Here is a 19,647-nt window from a genome sequence, read left to right on the forward strand (position 1 = left end):
TCCAGTACTTACGAAGCTTGTAGCATGACCACAAACTGGGTGAGGGTACCTATACCTATTTTGCACTTGGGGCACATTGGATATGCTCCCTTTTTTTGGAGCTAAATAATCTTGTGAAGGACCTTCAGCTGCACGCTATGCAAGATCTCTATTGTAAATCAAGATCTTTCGTACATTCTCCCAAATGTCCCCCCATGCCTCAGAGGAGATATCCACTCCCAAAACTTCCAGACCTCACCCAATCACTCAATATCTTTCAAGGCACCACATCCCTGTAGGTGGTAAAGAGTACTAACCGAGAGAGTGCCTATAGCCTGAAGCACTCTCCTCTCTGCATCAGACGTATAGGCATTGATCAAAAGCCTAATCTTTTTGGATAAAATCTCTGACCTAAAAGTGGCGAAAGAGGTCTCTGCTAGGCAATCCATACATGTAACTCATTTGGTCGAAGGATATCATGACCTTCCCCTCAAACAGGTCTCCCAGACAGGAGACTTCCATGGATGCCCATAGTTTCAATCCAGAGTCCATCAACCCTGGTTGGAATCCTGGCATTCCAACTGTGCGGGTGAGATAGGAGGTTTTAGATAAACTGCCTTCGCTCTGTCACATTGCTGTCAGTACTTTGACCATATTAATGATGATTGGATTCTGACAGTACTCCACAACTGTCCTATCTTATCCATAAACAACAGATTAATATGTGGCACTTTGTCTGGGAGGCCTCGATATCAAACCATATTGTCCTCAGGTCCTCACAAGCCCAGTCATTCACAAAGGATAGAAGGGACCTTATTTGATATCTCTTAATATTTGGAAAGTTTAACCCCCAACCCCTGGGGTAATTGCAATTTATCAAGCTTAATGAGAGGCAGCATGTGACGCCAGATAAAAGAACTGAGCCAGCCATTAGTACATCTCTATGACTATGACTCTGCATGTGTATGCTTGGGCAGTATCAGAGGAAGCAATTGCATGGAATATAGCAAATGAGGAAGAACATTCATTTTGATAAGGGCTATTCGACCTAACCACAATATTGGAAGGGCCTCCCATCGTTGAAGATCTTGTCAAGCAAGTGAACAAAATCAGCCTCATATAGCTGGTCAAAGTGGAAGTAACAAAAATACCCAGATAGAGAAAACCCTCCGCAACCACTTAAAAGGGAATCATAATTCACTTTCAATGTCTTTGACCCCCCCCCCCCCCCCCAAACACGGGCACAGCCTCCAACTTCGTAAAATTGATCTATATCCTGAGAAAGAGCCAAATAAATTAATGCATTGTATTAAATGGGGTACAGAAACTGTGGGATTTGATAAGAGAACATCATCTGCCTATAATATAATTAATGAACTTGCTGTCCTTGAGAATGAAAGTATCCATTCGCCAATGCCGTGAATCTGTTCCATTACCCTTAATCTTAACCTCCAATACACTGCCGCATGATCAGAAATGGCTACAATTCTAATTTTACAGGACATGACCAAGTCCAAATAAGCCGAGGGAGCTAGAAAAGGGTCAATCCTTGTATAGCACGTATGGATTAGAGAAAAAGGTGAAGTCCCTACCCGTAGGGTGGAGACATGTCCAAATGTCTACCAGTCTCAATTCCACATATGTCAACCAATTATTTAGATTGCAGAGAAATACTTGGGGAACATTTGGGCATTCTATCAACTGTGGGATCCATGAGGCAATTAAAATCTCCACCTATGATAGTGTGTCACATTCCAAGGGCAATCAATTTAGGAATTTGAGGGGGTATGCCAGGGGACAGTAAACATTTAGAATACAATACTTCTCACCATGTATTAAAGCTTTAAGGATCACAAACCACCCATACTCATCCTTATTTTGATCTAATAACTTAAATGGGAGATTCTTCTGAATGAGTATAGCCACTTCCCTTTCCTTAGTGTTAAATGATGAAAGGAACACCCGATCCAACTCTCCTGCTGTAACTTTAGATGCTCCTTATCATCAAGGTGGGTTTCTTGCAACAGGACTATCTCAACCATCTCCTTCCTGAGACTCGAAAGTACTTTTTTCCACTTGACTGGTGAGTGACTCCCCTTAATATTCCAGGTGCACCATTTTAAAAAATCACTTATCCATATCCTTCTAAATCCCTGAGAAGAAAAACCCTACTCGCAATGCGCTGAGTGCAAATAACTATAGATTCATAGAGCCTAAAAAATACAGACACTAAAACTTTCAAAAGCTACATCTACTATAAATCAATAAATAATCCAATTACATCATACAAAAAAAACACGTCCATGGGGACGCTTACACTACCCACATACACCTCCATAGCTCTTACTGGCTGGAGCCTTGCTCCAAACCCAGGCAAAGGATAAAATATACATATATTATGAACAAAGAAATTAAAAGTGGGCATTTCACCCATTCCCTCCATACATTGACCTCAATTATCACGGGGGGGAAAACAATCCAACAGCACTTGCCATAACATAATTTTAAAGAGAGAAAATAAAATAAAGACAAAGAAAAGAACCATTATTATCTACGTTCCTTGGACCGTTCAGTCTATTTCTAAGTGTCCAAAAAGTTCTTTGCTTTTTCCGATGAGTCAAATACATGCACAGATCCTTTGTGGTTAAAACGGAGTACCGCCAGGTACCTTATGGAATATTGAATATCCAGATCCCTCAGTCTCCTCTTCACCTCATCAAAGGTCTTCATCTTGTGGATCACAGCCACAGAAAAGTCTTGAAAAAACATAATCTTGGATCCTTTATAAATCAGGGCCTGTGGATCCTTCCCCAGTGATATGGAAGCTTCTAATACCTTTTGTTTATCCCTATAGGACTGGAGTCTCACCAGGACTGGGTGAGGACGCTGGTCCGAACCGGGCCTGCGCACCGTGACTCAGTGAGCTCTGTCAATCCGCAACCAGCCCACCTCAGCCTCACAATCCAGAAACTGCAGCAGCCATTGATCGAAGAAACTGACTGGCTGCTCACCTTCTTCTCACTCTGGCAGTCCAATCACCCAGATGTTTTCTCTTCGATCTCTATTTTTGAGGTTGTCGACCTGCTCCACTAAGGTCCGTACCTGCTCCTCCAGGGCCAGGATCTGTCCCATCGAGTATTCGGGCACAGTCTCTGACACCACGGTCCACTGCTCGACCTCCTCCACTCACTTCCCAAGATTCTGCAGCTCCTGCTCATGCTTCTGCAGCATAGCAGAGCTTGGTTCCAGCCTGGCGTGATTCTCTTCCATCGATCCTTTGATCTTTTCCTGATGTTTCACAAACTCTGACGCCAGGACTTGTTGAGCAGCTAAGTCCAACGGAGTTTCAACAGAGGTCAAAGTTGCAGCCGTGGGTGTGTCCGCTGCTGCAGGAGAGTATCCTGCCCGTTGTGATCTATCCGACCCTTTACCTTTAATCATTTTCCCTTATCACAAAAAAGGTAAGTAGCAATTCTACTGTAGTAAATAAAACTACCAATTTTCTCCAAAACAGCTTAGATGGGGACAATAAAAACACCACTTCACCTGAGCTATGGTGCAGAGCTCAGCAAAGCAGATCTGTTAGATTGCCGCCATCTTGAATCCACCCTGACCCCGATCCTGAAGCTGTTCCTTTAACAAGGTTAGGTTGTCCTTGGGTTTTTTTTTTCAGAGAAGTTATGAATGACACAGGTTCCGAAACATCTGAGGTGAATGGTTTTAGGACCAGTTTGATAATAACTAATAGATACTGCCTCAGCCAGAAGGTTTTCAAGTTTTTTTTTAAAATCACTTGTATCATGAAAGTCGAGTAGCCAGTTCTCTTAGCTCAGCTCAGCTATTCTCTGGTCTGGTTTGAAGGCAGAGTGTGTGTATGTGGTGAAGAAAGGCTTCTGGAAGCAAGTCCAACCTGGTATTCTCTCCTTATTGACTTCATTCCTGTAAGAACATGTGTTTCATTTTTACCTTTTGTGCCAAGGTTATTTATGGGGATTGTTGCAAGTATTTTGGATCAGCATCAGAAAATTGGGATTGTCTGTTTGGGTTTTTGGATAGGCTAGGTTATTCTGTATTTTGGATTAGTGTGCTGGAGGAGCACATGCTGCTCCTCCGATGCTGTGCTCGTCCAGCACCACTAATCCAAAATCTGATTTCCAGCATCTGCAGTCATTGTTTTTACCTAAGTTATTCAGTATTCTGTTTTCTGTTCTTTGTGTTTCATTCAGTAATCTTGTAAATACATTGTTTTGTTTAAAACTAAGTAGTTTTCCCAGTTGATTCTCTCCTGCTTCAAGCAACCAGCAAATTTAAGGTCTGGGCTACCTTCTTGAAATGTTTTCAGGGATCTGGCCTGGTCCACAACAATATCTTGAATAATTGTTAGTAGTGGAGGAATATGACAACATTAACAAACACTGAGATTGTTTGGTCCTCAAGGCTTCCTTTGTCACTTTGTAGGTGGGCTGTTTCTCCAATGACCAAGCACATTGACTGTCCAGTGTTTAGCACTAATGCCTCTGCAGTTCCTGGTTGCTAATTGATGAAGGACTTCTGTTTCTTTGCGCCTCTCTGGTTTTCTGAACTCTGTTCTTCAGGAAATTGAGGGTAGTGGTATATGGTGAACAGGTGGAGGATAGCTTTGCTCCATTCTCTTTATTTTTTTGCCGCTGTCAGGATCCATCAAATGTCATCTTCGCGACGTTCCTTTATTGCGGTGCAAATAGGCGTCTGCGAATTGTCTGCGAATTGTCAGAAAATCCGCAAGTTCACCACCGCATTGGCGCCTGAAGAACATGAACAATGTGCTACCAAATTTCTAAGCCTGGCAGCATCTGTGAAGGGAAATCAGAGGTAACGTTTCGGGTGTGGTGACCCTGCCTCACAACAGTTCGGAGGAAGGATCACCGGACCTGAAACGTTAACTTTGATTTCCCTTCACAGATGCTGCCAGACCTGCTGAACTTGTCTAGCAACTTCTGCTTTTGTTTCTGTTTTACAGCATCTGCAGTTCTTTCATTTATTTGAATTTCTAAGCCTGTTTGTTTTATCGTGGGTACGAGAGTTCAAGTAAAGCCATTCATTTATAGAAGCATGTCGTGTAAAAAATAAACATGAGAGACCGGGAGAAAATAATAGAAATGGTCCAGGAAGAAGCCATTGAGAGATTAGTGGACAGATGAAGCATTTCAGTTGGGGAATTAGAAACCAGTGTAACCCACCGAAGGAGGAGCGTTGGCTAGGCAACAGGCTGCAATACAGAAGAGGCAATTTTGGACAAGTTGAAGTTTTATGGAGGATGAGAAGCCCTCAAGAAGAGCCTAGGGAATATTCATGTATGATGAAGACGTGTAGCGGTCTCAGATGATAGTCGGATTTGATGGTTGACATTCAGTAGTGAATTCGATTGGGAATCTTGGTTGCAAACAAAAGCCGATTCGATCATTAGGAATGTGTCCTCGAATCACTAAAGCTGTCATTTTTCAACGTCCACGACTAGAAATTGCTTAGCCTTATCCATTATGTACTTTTGTCTAGGAAATGCTGTTACATTCTCAGCCACCCATCTAAGTTTTAGGCTAATCACAGTTACCTTCTGCAAACTGGCAGCCAAAGTCTTTTTTTTTATGGTTTGGGAGACTGGGTTTCACATTCCTGGTAAAAGCAAGATACTGCGGATGCTGGAGTCCTGAAATAAAAGGAAATTACTAGAGAAACTCAGCAGGTCTAGCCACATCTGTGGAGAAAGAAAGTGAGTTTCCAATAGAGGCAATGGATTCAAAACACTTTCTCTCCCCACAGATGTTGCCAGACCTACTGAGTTCCTCCAGCACTATCTGTGGAGAGAGAAAGGCAATGTTTCGAATCCACTGACTCTTTATTGGAAGCTCATTTTCTCTCTCCAGATGCTGCTAGACCTGCTGAGATTCTCTAGCACTGTTTTATTCACCAAGTCATCGGTATATGAACCATCGCGACCGCTGATGTTTAAAAATTCCGGATCTGATTATTGTCAAACCAGTGCAATGTTAAAACAGAATTTATTCATAAACGGATATCCTTAAATACAATGAATCATATCAGTGAACATCTGTGATTTTATTTAATAGAAAACTAAAGATTTGACTACACCAGGTAAATGTGCTCAGGATATGCATTGCCAGTGTTAATGAAAGCAAGTTATTCCTCCTGGTTAGTCCTGAGTTCTAAATGGTAATCCATTAAATGTGATTGCTGTGAATGTTATTCTGTTTCTTGGAACATTTGCTTTGTTGTGAAGGTGATGTGTTACATTCAGCATATATTATTAATATGCTGTAATCCATTATGGGGCATGTGATGTCCGGGTTGGCACTGCCAGCTGACAGTGTTTCACTCCGCTTGCGCTGTGCAGTGTTCAGACCGCACGTCGCGGTGGCCGGCCGCGGTTTACAGTCAGTCAGCTCCGAGCTCACAGCCTGCAGCCCCGAGTCCGCCCGGAGCCCGGGGAGCAGCTCCGGAGAAGATGGCGCCGTCGCGATCGCGGACCCTGAGGAGGTGTCAGCGGGTGTTGTACTGGATCCCCGTGCTCTTTATCGGACTGATCGCCTGCTGGTCCTATTACGCCTATGTCATCCAGCTGTGTGTAGGTAAGGGACTCACTCACTCAGCAGCTGAATGTGTGGGGGGGGGGGGGGGGGGAGTGTTACTGAGCTACAACCCTGGGGAAATGAGGGCAACTCCCCGCCCCGCCCCGGGGATAGAGGGGCACCCGCTACCAATCCTATCCCTGCTCCCCCTCCTATCCCTGCTCCCCCTCCCATCCTCCCCTCCACCCCTCCCCTGCTCGGCTCTCTCTCTCCCCCCCCCCCCCATCCCCATCCCCATCCCTATCCCTATCCCTATCCCTATCCCCATCCCCATCCCCATCCCCATCCCCATCCCCATCCCTATCCCCATCCCCATCCCCATCCCTATCCCCATCCCCATCCCCATCCCTATCCCCATCCCCATCCCTATCATCTACCCGGCTCTCTTCCCCCACCCCCACCCCCACGGCTCTCTTCCCCCACCCCCACCCCCACGGCTCTCTTCCCCCACCCCCACGGCTCTCTTCACATCCCCACCTCCGCCCGGCTCGCTTTCTATCCCCCACCTCTGCCTGGCTGTCTTTCTACCCCCTCCCCACCTCCGCCCTGGCTCTCTATTCCCCCCACACCTCCGCCCACCTCTCGTCCCCCACCGCCCACCTCTCGTCCCCCCACCTTCCACCTCTCGTCCCCCCACCCTCCACCTCTCGTCCCCCCACCCCCCACCCCCCGTCCCCCGTCCCCCCACACCCCACCTCTCATCCCCCCACCCCCCACCTCTCATCCCCCCACCTCTCATCCCCCCTCCCCCCACCTCTCATCCCCCCTCCCCCCACCTCTCATCCCCCCACCCCCCACCTCTCATCCCCCCACCCCCCACCTCTCATCCCCCCACCTCTCATCCCCCCTCCCCCCACCTCTCATCCCCCCACCCCCCACCTCTCATCCCCCCACCTCCCACCTCTCATCCCCCCACCTCCCACCTCTCATCCCCCCACCTCCCACCTCTCATCCCCCCACCTCCCATCCCCCCACCTCTCATCCCCCCACCTCTCATCCCCCCACCTCTGCCAGGCTCTTCCCCCCCCCCGCCCCGTCCTCTTCCCCCCCCCGGTCCTCTTCCCCCCCCCCCCGGCTCTTCCCCCCCCCCCCCCGGCTCTTCCCCCCCCCGGCTCTTCCCCCCCCTCACCTCTCCCCCCCCCCCTCACCTCTCCCCCCCCCCCTCACCTCTCCCCCCCCCTCAGCTCTCTCACCCCCCCTCACCTCTCTCACCCCCCCCTCACCTCTCTCCCCCCCCTCACCTCTCTCCCCCCCCCTCACCTCTCTCCCCCCCCCCTCACCTCTCTCCCCCCACCTCTCTCTCCCCCACCTCTCTCCCCCCCACCTCTCTCTCCCCCACCTCTCTCCCCCCCACCTCTCTCCCCCCCCACCTCTCTCCCCCCCCACCTCTCTCCCCCCCCACCTCTCTCCCCCCCAACCTCTCTCCCCCCCCACCTCTCTCCCCCCCACCTCTCTCCCCCCCACCTCTCTCCCCCCCCACCTCTCTCCCCCCCACCTCTCTCTCCCCCCCACCTCTCTCTCCCCCCCACCTCTCTCCCCCCCACCTCTCTCCCCCCCACCTCTCTCCCCCCCACCTCTCTCCCCCCCACCCCACCTCTCTCCCCCACCCCACCTCTCTCCCCCCACCTCTCTCCCCCCCCACCTCTCTCCCCCCCCACCTCTCTCCCCCACCCCACCTCTCTCCCCCCACCTCTCTCTCCCCCCACCTCTCTCCCCCCCCACCTCTCTCCCCCCCCACCTCTCTCCCCCCCCACCTCTCTCCCCCCCCACCTCTCTCCCCCCCCACCTCTCTCCCCCCCTACCTCTCTCCCCCCCACCTCTCTCCCCCCCCACCTCTCTCCCCCCCCACCTCTCTCCCCCCCCACCTCTCTCCCCCCCCACCTCTCTCCCCCCCCACCTCTCTCCCCCCCACCTCTCTCCCCCCCTCCTCACCTCTCTCCCCCCCCTCCACACCTCTCTCCCCCCCTCCTCCACACCTCTCTCCCCCCCTCCACACCTCTCTCCCCCTCCACACCTCTCTCCCCCCCTCCACACCTCTCTCTCCCCCCCCTCCTCACCTCTCTCTCCCCCCCCCCTCCTCACCTCTCTCTCCCCCCCCCTCCTCACCTCTCTCTCCCCCCCCCTCCTCACCTCTCTCTCCCCCCCCCCTCACCTCTCTCTCCCCCCCCTCACCTCTCTCTCCCCCCCCTCACCTCTCTCTCCCCCCCCTCCTCACCTCTCTCTCCCCCCCCTCCTCACCTCTCTCTCCCCCCCCTCCTCACCTCTCTCCCCCCCCTCCTCACCTCTCTCCCCCCCCTCCTCACCTCTCTCCCCCCCTCCTCACCTCTCTCCCCCCCCCTCCTCACCTCTCTCCCCCCCCTCCTCACCTCTCTCCCCCCCCCTCCTCACCTCTCTCCCCCCCTCCTCACCTCTCTCCCCCCCCCTCCTCACCTCTCTCCCCCCCCTCCTCACCTCTCTCCCCCCCCCTCCTCATCTCTCTCCCCCCCCTCCTCACCTCTCTCCCCCCTCCTCACCTCTCTGCCCCCCTCCTCACCTCTCTGCCCCCCCTCCTCACCTCTCTGCACCCCCTCCTCACCTCTCTGCACCCCCTCCTCACCTCTCTGCCCCCCCTCCTCACCTCTCTGCCCCCCCTCCTCACCTCTCTCCCCCCCCTCCTCACCTCTCTCCCCCCCTCCTCACCTCTCTCCCCCCCCACCTCTCTCCCCCTCACCTCTCTCCCCCCCTCCTCACCTCTCTCCGCCCCCTCCACACCTCTCTCCCCCCCCCTCCACACCTCTCTCTCCCCCTCCACACCTCTCTCCCCCCCTCCACACCTCTCTCCCCCCCTCCACACCTCTCTCCCCCCCTCCACACCTCTCTCCCCCCTCCACACCTCTCTCCCCCCCCCCTCCTCACCTCTCTCTCCCCCCCCCTCACCTCTCTCTCCCCCCCCCTCCTCACCTCTCACTCCCCCCCCCTCCTCACCTCTCTCTCCCCCCCCTCCTCACCTCTCTCTCCCCCCCCTCCTCACCTCTCTCCCCCCCCCCTCCTCACCTCTCTCCCCCCCCCTCCTCACCTCTCTCCCCCCCCTCCTCACCTCTCTCCCCCCCCTCCTCACCTCTCTCCCCCCCCCTCCTCACCTCTCTCCCCCCCTCCTCACCTCTCTCCCCCCCCTCCTCACCTCTCTCCCCCCCCTCCTCACCTCTCTCGCCCCCCCCTCCTCACCTCTCTCCCCCCCCTCCTCACCTCTCTCCCCCCCCCTCACCTCTCTCCCCCCCCCCTCACCTCTCTGCCCCCCCTCCTCACCTCTCTGCCCCCCCTCCTCACCTCTCTGCCCCCCCTCCTCACCTCTCTCTCCCCGCCTCCTCACCTCTCTCCCCCCAACCTCTCTGCCCCCCCCTCACCTCTCTCCCCCTCCTCACCTCTCTCCCCCCCCTCACCTCTCTCCCCCCCCTCACCTCTCTCCCCCCCTCCTCACCTCTCTCCCCCCCTCCTCACCTCTCTCCCCCCCTCCTCACCTCTCTCCCCCCTCCTCACCTCTCTCCCCCCCTCCTCACCTCTCTCTCCCCCCTCCTCACCTCTCTCTCCCCCCCTCCTCACCTCTCTCTCCCCCCCTCCTCACCTCTCTCCCCCCCCTCCTCACCTCTCTCCCCCCCCCCTCCTCACCTCTCTCCCCCCCCTCCTCACCTCTCTCCCCCCCCCTCCTCACCTCTCTCCCCCCCCCCTCCTCACCTCTCTCCCCCCCCTCCTCACCTCTCTCCCCCCCCTCCTCACCTCTCACCCCCCCCTCCTCACCTCTCTCCCCCCCCCTCCTCACCTCTCTCCCCCCCCCTCCTCACCTCTCTCCCCCCCCCTCACCTCTCTCCCCCCCCTCACCTCTCTCCCCCCCCCTCACCTCTCTCCCCCCCCTCCTCACCTCTCTCCCCCCCCTCCTCACCTCTCTCCCCCCCTCCTCACCTCTCTCCCCCCCCTCCTCACCTCTCTCCCCCCCCTCCTCACCTCTCTCCCCCGCCCACTTCTCTCCCCCCCGCCCACTTCTCTCCCCCCCCACCCACTTCTCTCCCCCCCCACCCACTTCTCTCCCCCCCCCGCCCACTTCTCTCCCCCCCTCGCCCACCTCTCTCCCCCCCAACCTCCGCCCGCCTCTCTCCCCCCCAACCTCCGCCCGCCTCTCTCCCCCCCCACCTCCGCCCGCCTCTCTCCCCCCCCACCTCCGCCCGCCTCTCTCCCCCCCCACCTCCGCCCGCCTCTCTCCCCCCCCACCTCCGCCCGCCTCTCTCCCCCCCCACCTCCGCCCGCCTCTCTCCCCCCCCACCTCCGCCCGCCTCTTTCCCCCCCCCCACCTCCGCCCGCCTCTCTCCCCCCCCACCTCCGCCCACCTCTCTCCCCCCCCCACCTCCGCCCACCTCTCTCCCCCCCCCACCTCCGCCCACCTCTCTCCCCCCCCCACCTCCGCCCACCTCTCTCCCCACCCCACCTCCGCCCACCTCTCTCCCCCCCCACCTCCGCCCACCTCTCTCCCCCCCCACCTCCGCCCACCTCTCTCCCCCCCCCACCTCTCTCCCCCCCACCTCTCTCCCCCCCCACCTCTCTCCCCCCCCACCTCTCTCCCCCCCCACCTCTTTCCCCCCCACCTCTCTCCCCCCCACCTCTCTTCCCCCCCCACCTCTCTTCCCCCCCCACCTCTCTCCCACCCCCACCTCTCTCCCCCCCACCTCTCCCCCCCACCTCTCCCCCCCACCTCTCTCCCCCCCACCTCTCCCCCCCCACCTCTCTCCCCCCCACCTCTCTCCCCCCCACCTCTCTCCCCCCCCACCTCTCTCCCCCCCCACCTCTCTCCCCCCCACCTCTCTCCCCCCCCACCTCTCTCCCCCCCCACCTCTCTCCCCCCCCACCTCTCTCCCCCCCACCTCTCTCCCCCCCACCTCTCTCCCCCCCACCTCTCTCCCCCCCCACCTCTCTCCCCCCCACCTCTCTCCCCCCCCACCTCTCTCCCCCCCCACCTCTCTCCCCCCCCACCTCTCTCCGCCCCCACCTCTCTCCCCCCCCCACCTCTCCCCCCCCACCTCTCCCCCCCCACCTCTCTCCCCCCACCTCTCTCCCCCCACCTCTCTCCCCCCCACCTCTCTCCCCCCCACCTCTCTCCCCCCCACCTCTCTCCCCCCCACCTCTCTCCCCCCCCCACCTCTCTCCCCCCCCACCTCTCTCCCCCCCTCTCTCCCCCCCCACCTCTCTCCCCCCCTCTCTCCCCCCCTCTCTCCCCCCCCACCTCTCTCCCCCACCTCTCTCCCCCACCTCTCTCCCCCCCTCTCTCCCCCCCTCTCTCCCCCCCCTCTCTCCCCCCCCTCTCTCCCCCCCCTCTCTCCCCCCCTCCTCTCTCCCCCCCTCCTCTCTCCCCCCCTCTCTCCCCCCCACCTCCGCCCGCCTCTCTCCCCCCCCCACCTCCGCCCGCCTCTCTCCCCCCCCACCTCCGCCCGCCTCTCTCCCCCCCCCCACCTCCGCCCGCCTCTCTCCCCCCCCCCACCTCCGCCCGCCTCTCTCCCCCCCCCACCTCCGCCCGCCTCTCTCCCCCCCCACCTCCGCCCGCCTCTCTCCCCCCCCCACCTCCGCCCGCCTCTCTCCCCCCCCACCTCCGCCCGCCTCTCTCCCCCCCCATCTCCGCCCGCCTACCTCCCCCCCCACCTCCCACCGCCTCTCTCCCCCCCGCCTCTCTCCCCCCCACCTCCGCCCGCCTCTCTTTCACCCTCTCCCCGGCTCTCTTTCATCCCTCTGCTCTCTCTATTCCTCCCCCCCCCGGCTCTCTTTCTCCCCCACACTTCCACTCTTTCCTTCTCTCTGGCTCTCATTCCCCCCCCCCCCCCCCCAGCTCTCTTTATCCTCCCCCCACCCCCTTTCACCGACCGGCTCTCCTACTTCCCCCTGCTCTCTCTCTTCCCCCCTCCTTGGCTCTCCTTCTCCCCGGACCCCACCACCACTTGGCCTTCCTTCCCCCTCCCTGGCTCTCTTAACACTCCCACCGGCTCTCTTCTTCTTCCCCCACCCCGCAGTCTATCTCTATCTCTCTCTTCACCCTCCCCCCCCCCCTCCTCACGGTTCTTTCTATATTACGCCCCCCCCCCCCTCCCCCCGGCACTCTCTCTCTCTCTGTCTCGCCCTTTTCCCCCCTTGGCTCGCTCTCTGTCTCCCCCTTTCCCCCCTTGGCTCTCTGTCCACCCACCAGTCCTGCTCTCTTGCCACTCCCGCTGTGTTTTGTTTGTAAACAGGCAATCACTCCTCATATTTTTAGTGGCCCCTGCCAGATATCAGGGACCTACCTCCGATAATTTCTATTCCCAATTCAACTGTCAGCAGCAGCCCGCCAACCCCTAGTAATAATACACATTGGACTGATACTAACAGCGAACCAGTCTTTGTGTTATTGTTTCTGTTGCTGACAGGATGAAGTGGTCCTCATTGTAAAGGCACTGGTAGAAATTGTTGTGGTTTTTTTTGAGTTCAGCATCTTTAGCACGGTCCCTCACATGGGAAAAGGGCCATACCGGTTCGTAGAATCATTACTGCATTGGCCTCTTTGATTAATTGTATGATGTTGTTTTATTCTCATTCTATAACCATGAATGTTGTTTTGGGTGGGGAAATACAGCAAATCCAGATAGTCTACAATTCCTATCCACACATTTGTACAGTATTGCCATTTATTCAAACTTTATTCTGATGATCCAGGGATGCCTAATGCAGTTTGAATAAACTCATCGTTTTATTTAATTTCACCACAAGGTGGCCTGGATTGAAATGAAAGATCATAATGAAAAATTAGGATTTATATTTGTCCAAAAATTGATGAAAGATGAGTTCAGGTACTTCAGAGACCAACTACAGTATATTTAATATACAATGCAACAGCAGGACAAATATGATTGTCGTGATATGCATCAACATATTTTATTAAAAATACTGGACTTCCCAACAAAAGTAGCAAAAATTAATTGCATCTCATTACTACTTTATTCGTAAAATAGGGCAATACTTGGTAAAAGTAGCTATGTTTGTTTAATCCTTGCATATCATAACAAACAGCTATATTTACCAATACTGTACTGAGAAATATTTTGTTTTTGTTTAAAACAAAGGTTTTAGATGATAATCTGTTGAAAATTCAAAAGATGACAATCAATATCTGAAACAGAAAATATAGGTTTATATTTTTGGTATGGATTCTTCATTGGAAGTCTCCTATGAAACATTAACCTGACTTCTGTCTTTCCAGATGGCATGACATCTTGTAAATTTCCAGCATTCACATTTTTAATTTTTATTTAGGTAGTTGCATGGTGCTTTATCTGATTTTTGGAGATACAGTTTATGTCGTTATGTAGCCCTTAGGTTCCTTTGCATAATTGCAGTTTTGAAGTAGTCAACTTGCAACAAATCGAATTTTTTGAGTAAGTGAATATATTTGTGCATTTACAAATAGCACAGACAGACATAGCTGCATACAGAGGTACATTCACACTTAATTGTGCTGAAAGTGAAGAGAAGACTCCAGAGACTACCTGCAAATATTTTTATAAAGATCAACACTGAAGGAAATATTTATAATGCACTATTGCAATACTTTGGGCCTGTAGTTGTACCTCTGCTACAACGCTGTAGCAGCATCTTATGGCTGAACTCAGTACTGCAGAAATGCAGTGTTATGCAAACTAATAAATGCAGTAAGTGCTGGAAACTTGAACGTTCTTGCATTCCTCACGCTCACTTCAAATGCACCTGTCTTGACTCTGAACATATAATTTAATGAATGGGTAAAATATATGGTTAATGGAGTTCAGTTTGGAGAAATAGATAGTCATCCATTTTGGACTGTAAAATTGTAAATTCAGTGTCTTCAAAATGGGTGCAAAGCTAGAACTGAAAGAATTTGCGAGTCCGTATGAATAAAACTCTTTTTAAAAAAAAACTCAAATGCTAATAGAAATTTAGCCTTTATTTCACATATTCTATAAAACAAAGGATATACATAGCCTAATATATAGTAGCTGTCATTTTCAAGATATCTCAAAGTACTTCACAGCCAAAACTCAGCATTGAAACACAAACCCAAGTAATTTAAATGTTGTTGGTTGAGGGATAAATATTGACCAGTGTATCAGATGAGCTACTGGGTCACCTTCAAATAAAGTCATGCAATATTATGCATGCATTTGATGGGTTTGACATCTAATGTCTTATCTGAATGATGGTATCTCTGACAGTGCAGCACTTTCTCAGTAGTTATGCCACTGAACTGTCAGTCTGGATTGTGGTGATAACTGATCTGTAATCCTCACCCCAGCAATATACTCCATGTTTCTGTGTGCAAAGCTTATTACTGAGAGCACAGAAGATGAAAAATAATAAGGATTGCTCAAATCAGAAAAATCACAGGATTAAAAATGCAGCATTTACAGACTCAAAATGTTAACTGTTTAAGCTACTGCAAGGAACATAACTTGACATGAGATAATATAGTTCTGCTCTATTACTGTGGGGTCAACTCTTCAATTGATTTCTGGCAGATGGAAGTATGCAGGAGCAGTTACCATGAGTTACAGCAAAGCTAAATGATAAAAAATGCTTTGAGGGTTGTAATCTTTCAACACACAAGGCAGTTAGCACTGAAGAATAATCAGAATGACTGTTAGTTACAATCTTTATCAAAACATTAATCTTGTGAATTTGTTATAACTTGTCTGTAGATTACAGGCAAATCTTTAATACAAATAAACTGTTTATTGTTCTTAATGGATCTCCAGTGGCATTACTCCAGCTAATCTGAGGCCAAGCATTGTTGTGGTATTTATTTGATGCCACTGCACTACGCACACAAATGTAGGTTAGTGTAGCTACTTATAAGATATTGAGAGTAGGGTATTTGACTCCATCTGCTTCTTCAGTTGTTACCCCAAACTAAAACAAGAGATGCACAGATTTGATATTCAGCTCAAACAACTTGCCCTACCCACCCTTGTCACACACCCCCTCCCCCACCCAGGGATTTACTCTCAGGAACAAGAGTAAAATATTCAGTTTAAGCCTGTTCCGCCTAACAGTTAGATCATGGCTGATCTGTATTTTATCTATCTCCCTGCCTCACAAAAAGTTTAATTTTGACATTTTCAATTAACCTTGCTCCAACAGCTTTTTGGTTTGGGGTTTCCAAATTTTCATTATACTTTATGAGAGAAACGCTGAATGACTGGTTTCTAATTTTAAGCTGATACCTTCTTGTTCTAGGCTCTTTGCTCAGGTGAAATGGTTTCTCACCATCTCCATTAACAAAATCTTAAATCATCTTAAATCTCAATGAGATCATCCTTTTAATTTCTACACTTAAGATTGCAAATTAAATGTATTCAATTTGTCCTCATAATTTAATCTTGGCATAAATCTGGAGAATTAGCACCGTACCTCATTGTTTCTGAGATGCGATGCCCAGAACTAGACAGTATACTCCAGATTGCAGTATATATAATGAGAGCATAATTTCCATTCCTTGATATTCTCATTTACTTGAAATAAAGGCTCAACCTCCATTTGTCTTTGTATTAATGTTTTGTCTATGCCATGTATTTATTAAAAGATTTATTCACAGGGACTCCTAAATCCGTTCTCGCTAAACTTGGACTTGAAACAAAGTGAAAATCTGAGATTACTGGGAGTACACACTTGTCACGTTCTGTCAATTGGACCTCAACAAACCCCACTTCTCAAGCTTTTTTTAAACTCATGGGACATGCGTTCACTGGCGAGCCAGCATTTATTGTCCACCCGTAGTTAGCTTTGAGGAGGTGGTGGTGAGTTGCTGCCTTGTCCACTGCAGTTCATGCGCTGTGAACACAATGCCCTTAAGTCGGGTGTTGCAGGATATTGACTGAGCAACAGTAAAGAAGCGGTGACATATTTCCAAGTTACGATAGTGAATGACTTGGAGGGGAGCTTATAGATGGTGGTGTTCCCATGTATCAGCTGCTGTTGGCCTTCTAGATGGAAGTGGTCATGAGTTTGGAAGGAGGTGTCTAAGGATCTTTGGTGATTTCTGCAGTGCATCTTGTAGATAATACACACTGCTGCTCCTGAACATTGGTGGTGAAGGGAGTTGATGCTTGTAAATATAGCGCCAATTTGCTGGGCTACTTTGTCCTGGAAGACATCAAACCTCTTGAGTGCTGTTGGAGCTGTACCCACCAAAGCTAGTGGGGAGTATTCCATCAGCAGTGAGTATCTTTCCAGAACAGTCTTGTTGTATCAAACTGGGTGCTAAGAACCAGTCATCCAGGAGGACATCCTCAGGTGATGTTTGCGGTATTGTTTACTGGATAAAGCATTAGACTTGTGTACCTAGAATAAAGTTTTTTCTGCTTTCTGTAAGAATAGCATCCAAGAATCAATTTAACTACATAAATGCTGTTTGGTTCAAAAGCCCCACTTCGCTGAGAACCTCTTGACCTTTTAAGATCGAAGCCTGCTTGTTTTGATCACAGTTCATGTTTATTAAAGTGCTCCGAAGCTTTATCCCATTGACAGATTCTAGTAACTTCCCTAAAACAGGTATTAGACTAACATGTCTATGATTTCCTGACATATCTGCCTAGTCTTCTTAATTAATAGCATCATGTTAGTAATTTCATGCTCAATTCTTGAATCAGTTGATCTTGAGTAAAAACATTTGTGGGGGATGTTTCTTTTATTCCTCTGAGTTGGCAAGTATCAAATACCAGTAAAACATTTAGGAAGTTCTCTTCCTTGACTTGATTTTAGTTTTCTTTGCATTTTTGATACTATTTCTTCTTTTTCTACCATCAAGACTAATATGCAAAACAATTATTTAGCAATCTTTTGTTTCATTACTGGAAAAAGTATGTTTTATTCTCAGCCACCCTCAATATAATATATTTGTAAAAAAATTTCAGATTAATTTTAATATTGCAGTTCAGTGCAAAAACTGCTTTCATCCTTCTCCATAATATTATCTGCTTCTGCTCCTGACTTCCTATGACTGCCATTGAACTGCCAACTGTGTCATCGTTATTCTCATAGCTTGACTTCAAGAGTTCACTGCCTCAAATCTCCAAATCCAACTCATTCAAAGTGCTGACTCATTCAAAGTCCATACTGTCGAAGTGCCTTTTATTTCCCAGATTTCTGCAAGTTTACTTGTGAATCCCCATGCTTTTAAATCCTGCCTGACTTTAATAATCACTGTGAATCTTGCAAATCTCCACACTCCTCCATCTCCACTTCCTCTACTTGACTATTGCACATTTTGTTTCTGGAACAACCTCAGTTCCTTTTCAGTTATCTCCCTCTTGTCTATGATCATAATTTCCCTTTCCCCCCTTGACTTGCATAAAATCTGTCAGGAGTGCCACAATGATGCACAAATGTTTGATCTTTTGAGATATTTGGAAGTAATAGAATATTGTAAGGGAAGGCAATCTACATTGGATTGTCATTTCATTCAAAAAGCTCCAACAGATTGCCAAGTGGATTTTCCTGACATAGGTAAGGTATTTAGTTGGCCATCTGAGCAACTGGGAAAGTTTTATTTTTAATTATTATTATAGGCTATGAAGAAATGGGACTAGAGTGACAGTGCATTTCTCCGGTCTCAGTCGAAATACAAAGATGGAATAATAATACAATACGATACAGCACAGGAACAAGCCTTTCAGCCCACCAAGCCTGTGCCAATTCCTAATCCTTATTCAGATCAGCTACTTATTGCTCATGCACAGTATCTATCTCTCTGTTCAACTCACATTCATTTGTCTATCAAGATGCATCTTAAATGTTGCTAATGTGCCTGTTTCTGCCACCTTAAGTGGCAGTGCATTCCAGCCACCCACCACCCTTTGTGTGGAAAAAGTTACCCCTCATTTCTCCCCTAAATTTTACCCCCTCTCACTTTGAACCTGTGCCCTCTTGTAGTTTACCTTTCCATCCTAGAAAAAGGTCTCTGATTATCCACCCTATCTATGCCTCTCATACATTTGTAGACCTCTATCAAGTCATCCCTCAGCCTCTGTCTTTCCATTGAAAACAATCTGAGTTCCCCTATCATCTTCTCAAAACTAAAACCCTCCACATCAGACAGCATCCTGGAAAATCTTCTCTGCACCCTCTCAAAAGTATCCACATCCTTCTGGTAGTATGGTGACCAGAACTACACGTAATATTCCAAATATGTCCTAACTATAGTTTTATACACCTGTAACATAATTTGCCAACTTTTATATTTGATGCTCTGGCCATTGTATGCCTTCTTGACCACCTTATCCACTTGTGTTGCCACTTTGAGGGATCTGTAGACCTATATGCCCAGGTCTCTCTGTATGGGTTCTGCCATTTATTATATAATTCACACCTGAATTTGATCTTCCAAAATGCAGCACCTCACATTTGCTATTTCTCTGCTCAAATCTACAATCTATCTATGGCTCACCATATCCTTTAACAGTCCTCCTCACTATCTGCAACTCCACTAATTTTGGTGTCATCTGCAAACCTGCTAATCATAGTAAGGTGGCTCAGTGGTTAGCACTGCTGCCTCACAGCGCCAGGGCCCTGGGTTCAATTCCAACCTCTGGCGACTGTCTATGTGGAGTTTGCACAATCTCCCTGTGTCTGTGTGGGTTTCTGCCGAGTGGTCCGGTTTCCTCACACAAACCAGAGATGTGCAAATTAGGCAGATTGGCCATGTTAAATTGTCCGGAGTGTTCAAGGATGTGTCAGCTAGGTGGGTTAGCTTTGGGAAATACAAGGGTAGGGGAATAGGTTTGGGTGGGATGCTGTTCAGTGTGGACCTGTTAGGCCAAATGGCCTGTCTCCACACTGTAGGGATTCTATAAAATATTTTTTTTTAAAAGTAATGGGAAAGGAGAAAAGGAAAGACTTTTATAAAAGGTTCCTTTAGCATCTCTATGACTCTATGACTCTATTATTATATTAAAATGGTTTTGTTCATTCTGGGACATTTCTGGAGGTGATGATTTATGCCTGAATGTTTGGAAGAAATTTCCAA

The 19,647-nt window shown here is 50.3% G+C and overlaps 1 protein-coding gene across 2 annotated transcripts in view; it reads left to right on the top strand.

The window, feature by feature from the left end:
• The first annotated feature begins 6,322 nt into the window (after positions 1-6,322).
• Positions 6,323-19,647, top strand: part of zdhhc2 (zDHHC palmitoyltransferase 2) — a 106,429-nt gene continuing 93,104 nt past the window's right edge. Inside the window, exon 1 of one of the 2 annotated variants that reach the window (XM_043690199.2) lies at positions 6,323-6,605. In XM_043690199.2, the coding sequence (XP_043546134.1) occupies positions 6,482-6,605 (124 nt within the window). In that variant the 5' untranslated portion in view covers positions 6,323-6,481. The remainder of the gene's footprint in view (positions 6,606-19,647) is intronic. The other variant, XM_043690209.2, reaches the window with a different exon arrangement.

Source organism: Chiloscyllium plagiosum, unplaced genomic scaffold, assembly GCF_037043375.1.
Source record: "Chiloscyllium plagiosum isolate Xiang-an unplaced genomic scaffold, Cpla_swu_hap1 HiC_scaffold_1, whole genome shotgun sequence".
In the NCBI taxonomy this organism is placed as follows: Eukaryota; Metazoa; Chordata; class Chondrichthyes; order Orectolobiformes; family Hemiscylliidae; genus Chiloscyllium; species Chiloscyllium plagiosum.